We start from the raw sequence: 6,832 nt of genomic DNA on the forward strand, positions 1-6,832 counted from the left end.
CCAGTGGTTAGCACTGTTGCCTCACAGCGAGAACGTCACTGGTCAAAGTCCTTACTGAACCAGTTGACATTTCTATGTGGAGTTTGCTCCTCGTGCTTGCTTGGGTTTCCCCCGGGTTCCTTCAACAGTCCAAAAACACGCAACCTGCATAAATTGAACATTCTAAATTGGCATGATAGTCGAGCTCTTAGCGATCTCTTTTTTAGCCATCCCTATATCTGTCATTAGCCAGAAATAAGTCGTCGAGATCTACCTGAGCTCAAACTCCCCTCTCGCCCTGCAAATGGGAGGGAGCCCAGGGCTCGAGGATCTTATAAGCTCAGGGCTCTCTCCTGGGAAAGCATGCCAAACAAGCTTTATTATCAATCATCAGCTAGGTGTGAACTCTTGAATGTTTTTCTCTTAAACACAAAAGAAGCTATTTTGAAAAATGTCATAAACCTTTAACCATTGATTTCCACTGAGTTGGTTTTCCTACGGCAGTAGTCAATGGTTACAGGTTTCTAACATTCTTTAAAATATCTTCTTCTGTGCATTACAGAAAAAGGGAGCTCGTGTAGGTATGGAACCACTTGAGGGAGAGTATATCTTCATTTTGGGGTGAACTGTCCCTTTAATAATACAAAAAAACATAAATTAGGCTGTTGACAGTCAAGTAACAAAACTGAATATACTGTATTATAAAATAACATTTTTACTCGACACAGCGTCGAAGAGGGCTGACAGTCAATGTTATATATATAGGAGCACGTGGTATGATTGTGGCTGGCCTCTCATCTGTAGGCTAATCACAAGTAAACCAATCGGATTATTCCAAACTGACTATAAATAGCCCGTCTACCCTTACTCCCTTATCTTCCCTCATCCATCTCCTCTTTTTCCAGGGGAAGCTCTCGAGAACTACCTGATCTCTGGCCCCCTTAAATGCTCATTGACCAGGAGGGAGCCCTGGGCTCAAATATCTCTCCCGGGACAGCATGCCAAACCTGCTATTAGTGTCAAGCATATCTAAGTGTGAACTCTTGAAATAAATATTTTTTGTAGAGTGGTGAGGCAAATGCATAAAATCAAATGGACTTTGGCGTCATCTTGTGGCCATTTTTGGTATAGCGCCTAAACCAAAAGTCACAGGAAGTTAAATTTTTGTTATGTTAACTTAATTTGTTAATTCATTTTCTTTTCGGCTTAGTCCCTTTATTGATCAGGGGTTGCCACAGCGGAATGAACCGCCAACTTATCCAGCATATGTTTTACACAGCTGCAACCCAGTACTGGGCAAAACCCATAAACACTCATACTCTATGGCCAATTTATGGCCGCATGTCTTTGGACTTGTGGGGGAAACCAGAGCACCCGGAGGAAACCCAACACGGGGAGAACATGCAAACTCCACCCAGAAATACCAAATGACCCAGCAGGGACTCGAACCAGCGATCTTGCTTTGAGGCGACAGTTCTAACCACTGAGCCACGGTTATATTAACTTATAATAGCCAATATTTTATTATACATATTACAGTAATCTTTGGAACACACACACACACACACATACAAAAACGTATGTAAAAACATGGTTTTGAATTTACAGCAATTTTTTAATTACAAATTTTTTTTTTAAAAGTATTGATATTAGTGTAGCACGTTTACCTATATTTCCAGTTTTAAATGTACTTCAGTATTGAAATGCTGAGTGTTTTAAAAAGGATTAAGCGTAGGTCTGTATTACATTAATAAAGATATTATATGTCTGTGTTCACTATTTTAACCAGCAGGTGGCGCAGTAGCACCAAGAGTTCAATTCAGCCCTTATAACTGGTGGTAACTAGATTTCCTTGTGCAAGAGAAACCTCTTTCTGCTTCAACCTAAACAAAACCCGAGCAGCAGTTAGGGTCAGTCATTTCACATACTTGCTGCATGTCTGATCATGCTCTAAACACCCCACGAAAACATTTTGCAACCGCCAACGTTGAAGAAGACCCCAGAGACAGTTTTAAAAAGACAAGACTGTTTTTTTATTTATAATCCTGAACCAAACTATACAAAGCAGTGGTCAAAAAGCAACCAAAACACATTAATAATAAAAAAAAACAGGTTTTGCTTGAAGGACTGAGAGAACACCAGTACCAGCATACAGTTCTGTTATAGATTGTTTTCATTCTGCACTTCCCATATAAAACACAATGATAAAACAAAAAACCCCAAAACTGTACATAAGGATAGAAAGATACAATCCTTTTTAAATGCATATGGAACAAAAGACCTTCAAGATTTAAAAAGGGGTTAATTAACATGTTATAAGGGGGATGGGGGGGGGGCAGTGTTGACCAAAGAAAGCCCCTCGTTTATATGAGCCATCTGTTATGTTAACCGATCTGCCAAAGCGAGGGATTAACTTCTAGCAGCACAACCAGGTTAAACATCGTCTATTAGCCCCTGCTTAAAACTCATCTTTGGTCTTTAGTGGATCAGAAAATGTCACCCATGAAAAAATGACAGAACCTTAGGCTTTCAGTTGCTTGCGTGTACATCCGTTGGTCGTATAACAGAGTAGAATGTGTGCTTGTTAAACGAACGTGTGCTAAAACGTTTCTTTTTTTTGTTTTATATCCATGGTCCAATGTTGGTCCTACACCAATAAATAAGGTCTTACAAAAGGGGGGACAGGGTCATGATGTTATGGGCCTCAGTGCAATAAAAGAAGATGTTGTAGCGGCGAAGGAATGTCTGTGAAATATACAGAAAGCACAAACTCTACTAGGTCAGACTGACCATACAGACAGAGCTACTGAATGGCAGCGTGAACTTTAAGCTTTGACTTCGGCAGCCTCTGTGGAGTCGCCGTTCTCCTCTGTCTTCTGTTTCTTTGTCTCCACTGCCTCCTGAAAGAGGGAAGCAAGCACACGTTAGGAGCTGGTAAACATGCCGGAGACACCGATGCTTGAGAAGCATGAATCTGGAACACACCTCCTCTTCTGCAGGACGTTTCACAGGGTGTTCCTCTGCCGCTGCCTCTTCCTCAGCACCGTTTTCCTCCTCCTCGGCCTCTCCTGCTGTTGAAATCCAACAGGTATGTTTAATAAAAGGTCATGACGTTAAATGTGTAGCTTTTTTTAAATGACACTAGTAAAAATAAGATGCAAACTCACCCTCCTCGTCCTCCCCACCTTCTTCATCCTCATGAGCTTCCTCTTCTTCATGTGAAGCACCGTTAGTCTAAAAAAACACCATGAGTGAAACCGATACCTGATGATTTGGGGATTTATGAGCAACGTCAGTGATTAAGTATCATTACAATAATTTCTGGAGTTCGTGGGAAGGTCAGGTTATGTAAATAGCCATGTGCTGAGCCTTTAAGGGGATAGTTCACACAACATTTTAAATATACTCATACTTCAGTCATTACAAACCTCTTAGTTTCTTTATCCTGTCAAACACAATAGTAGATACTCTGATGAATGTTAGAAACCTGTGACCATTGACTTCTATTGTATTTCTTTTTCCTACGCAATGGTTACAAGTTTCTAACATTCTTCAAAATATCTTCTTTTGTGTTCAACGTAGGAAAGAACTCAAATGTTTTGGAACCACTTAAGGAAATGGTGAGTACATTTTCGGGTGAACTATCCCTTTAAAGCCGTCTTCTCATACATCTGTGTCAGTTCTCGAACCCTAAACAAAGAGCAGCATGATGAATGAGGGGGAGGGGGCCCTCAGACACCTGCGCGGCGAGCTGGGGACAAAAGCCACAAGGCCTGCTGGGAAATACTCAACGCTTACTGTTCCATTTCCATTGGCAGGTGCGTCTTCGCTGCCGTTTTCCTTCGCAGCCTCCGCTGCCTCTTCAACCACCTCTTTCTTTTCTTTCAGGTCCTGAAACGAAGCAGAAGTTTATCGGTTAATAAATAAACCCAGGCTGACTACATAAACAATGCAGCGTCTGCTTATTTCTCATCGATAAAATGAGTGTGTTTCTCATGGTAGTGAAGGGGAAAGTTTGAGAGTTTCTTCCCCACCCACACACACAGATGAGACACAGGCCACACACACACACACACACCAGCTGGCCGACTGCCTGTTAAAATATATTAAATGACAAACCAACACCAGGGCCTTAGGTTTTGGCTTTACAACACCTTCAGAAACTGATATGTATATATATATATATATATGTATATATATAGACACACACACACACACAAAATAACTTCAACATGGAAAATCTACAAGTACGTCAGAATTTCATGAAGTCATATGCACACTATATCTATACAGATAATTTATAGATAATGTATATATACATTATCTATATATATATCTATCTATATATATATATATATATATATATATATATATATATATATATATATATATATATATATATATATGTATATATATACATACTGAGAGAGAATAAGAGAGACATTTAATGTTTCTCTCGGATATATATTGTCCTTTCAATTAAGCTGTATTGATTATATTGAATAGTTTGAATAGTTGAATAGTTAATCGGAGGGCGATGAATGGTAAAACTATTTTTTTGTACGGTTGTATGGTTCTTTCTATGAAAACGGCCCTTCAATGGGTCTATTATTTATTCCATTAATTCAAGCTCACGCCTTTGTGAATTTAATCTATTGTTCGGACACACATGTCGAGGTCACGTAAGGTTATTTCGTGCCGTCTTGCCCCCTTTGCCCCTTTTTATTCCACGGTTATGCTCGTGCACGCGCATGCGCGCACACGCGTCGAGCTGGAAACAAAAGGAGGTAGAGCGCGCGCCAAGACAACGTGCTCGAGAGACTGGGGGCGGTAGACGCGAACGATTTACAGCACGCGGCGGCGATATTCCCGCCTATTCGAGCGGCAGAGATCAAGAGCCCTGACTTTACACACACACACACACACACACACACACACACACACACACAAATTCAAAGAAAGAAAAAAAATGGCAGATGGTTCAATAATTCACTCCCCCCGAAACCCTGCACTTAACGTTAATAGGATATGATTACATATGGGAATAGACGTCGAATTCACTTCTCACAGAGGTTTGTTTCAATTCTTCACTTATTCTTCAATGAAAATGTTCTCCTTTTAGCTGGTAACTCAAACACGATGCTAATAAACGGACAAATGTTTTTATTCGAAGGTGTAAACCATTCAGACATTTCCGTATTAAGTAACAGTACAAAAGTAACCGTTGAGAACACCTCTAACGTTTACTGACAGATTTCTTTTTCTCTTTTTTATTTCCAGGTAAGCCCTTTTTCTTCAAATCCATCATTTTCAAGCAAACTTACCTTTGCGGTGATCTCGGGGGTGGTGGTTGTATCAACAGCGGTATCAGCCATGGTGGTTTATAGAGATGATTTAAAGAAAAATGTCCGAGAAAGCGTTAAGAGAGGTGGGATGAGGTAGGAGACGGTCGGACGGACGTGAGGAGGAAGAGTGAATCAAAACTGCCTGAACCTGAGAACTGAAAGGAACGTCGAGCGCAGCGGCAACCACACTGACATCTGATTGGACATGAGCGTAGCAACGTAAATCAGTTCTTCGATTTGATTGGTGAAGCCACTGTCAATTGTCCTCCCCCTTTGCCCGCCCCTTTGTAGTGCGTTCTTCTGGTCTTATTGGTGGAATATGTAATTTGACTCTTTACCCGGGTCTTTTAAAAGTTATGTTATGGATATCGAAAAGGTCAGGATCAATTCAGGCCATAGTGATGACTTTACGACAAGATTTTTATGCCTTATTTTAGTGTTTACGTAATACTGAAGAAAGCCCAGCTTGATTTTGGAGTATAAATAAATGTATGTTGGTGGTACGATTCATACTTAGGTAGAAATTGTATATAATGTTATATGTTGTTCTAATTGAGGTCTTCCCCCCTTTTTTATAGCACAAATGTGTTTGTTTATCCTTTGATAGCTGTTTTGTGTGGTTGGAACTTGCCTATCATAAGTATAAATCATATTTCATATATTTATGTAGTACTGTTTTAGATAGGGATTGAATATAATATTATTATTTGTTTTTCTGGTTGAGTTTTTTCCGCTTTTCGTATTTTTTATTTGCTTTATGTACTGATATAATCTTATGATAGCTGTTTTGTGTTGTTGGAACCTGCCTATATAAATCATATTTATGTATGTAGTATTATATTAGATAGAAATTGTATATTGTTATAAGTTATTCTGGTTGAGTTATTTCCCATCTTTATTGGACAAAACTTGCATTATTTGCTTTGGCCTTTCATTTTTGACGTAATCTTTTGATAGCTGTTTTGTGCGGTTGAAACCTGCCTATCTGCAGTATAAATCACATTTTATTTATTTATGTAGTACTGCTTTAGATAGAAATTGAATATAATATTGATTATATGTGGTTCTGCTTGAGTTATTTCCTCTTTTTTTATTTATTATTTTGTTGGCCCTTTATTTTGACGTAATCTCTTGATAGTTGTTTTGTGTGGTTGGAACCTGAATCAGTAACATAATTAAAATTTCATATATGTAATACTATTTTAGAAAGAAATAATATTTAATATTGTTATATGTCATTCTGGTTGAGTTATTTCCCCATTTTTATCGCACAAAACTTGCATTATTTGCTTTAACCTTTCTTTCTTTTGTTACGTAATCTCTTGATAGCTGTTTTCTGTCGGTCAAACCTGCATATCAGTAGTATAATTCATATCTCATATACTATTTTAGATAGAAAATACTATATAATATTGTTATATGTCATTCTGGTTGAGTTATTCACCCCTTTTTATTGCACAAACCTTGCTGTATTTGCTTTGACCTTTCTTTTTTGACGTAATCTCTTG

General features: G+C 38.7%; 1 protein-coding gene across 2 annotated transcripts; it reads right to left on the reverse strand.

Annotated features, from left to right (window-relative positions):
• Window positions 1-1,988: 1,988 nt before the first annotated feature.
• Window positions 1,989-5,453, reverse strand: si:ch211-222l21.1 (prothymosin alpha). Of its 2 annotated transcripts, none has more exons than XM_056468571.1 (5): window positions 5,304-5,453; window positions 3,778-3,870; window positions 3,147-3,213; window positions 2,965-3,047; window positions 1,989-2,879 (listed from the first exon to the last, which is right to left on the reverse strand). In XM_056468571.1, the coding sequence occupies exons 1-5, from the start codon at window positions 5,352-5,354 to the stop codon at window positions 2,805-2,807; spliced, it is 369 nt and encodes a 122-aa protein (XP_056324546.1). In that variant the 5' UTR covers window positions 5,355-5,453; the 3' UTR covers window positions 1,989-2,804. The 2 variants fall into 2 exon arrangements, with proteins under 2 accessions (XP_056324546.1, XP_056324545.1); XM_056468570.1 differs by having other exon boundaries at window positions 2,965-3,050; window positions 5,304-5,451.
• Window positions 5,454-6,832: the final 1,379 nt, after the last annotated feature.

The sequence above is a fragment of the Danio aesculapii genome, chromosome 11, assembly GCF_903798145.1.
Source record: "Danio aesculapii chromosome 11, fDanAes4.1, whole genome shotgun sequence".
Lineage (NCBI taxonomy): Eukaryota > Metazoa > Chordata > Actinopteri > Cypriniformes > Danionidae > Danio > Danio aesculapii.

What these genes read in the sequence shown, in the direction of transcription:
- si:ch211-222l21.1 (XM_056468570.1), bottom strand. Translation starts at nt 5,354, where the DNA reads ATGGCTGATACCGCTGTTGATACAACCACCACCCCCGAGATCACCGCA. An exon ending in CCCCCGAGATCACCGCAAAG is followed by an intron (nt 3,871 to 5,303) that starts GTAAGTTTGCTT and finishes GCTTCGTTTCAG; the next exon opens with GACCTGAAAGAAAAGAAAGA. An exon ending in AGGTGGGGAGGACGAGGAGG is followed by an intron (nt 3,051 to 3,146) that starts GTGAGTTTGCAT and finishes GGATTTCAACAG; the next exon opens with CAGGAGAGGCCGAGGAGGAG.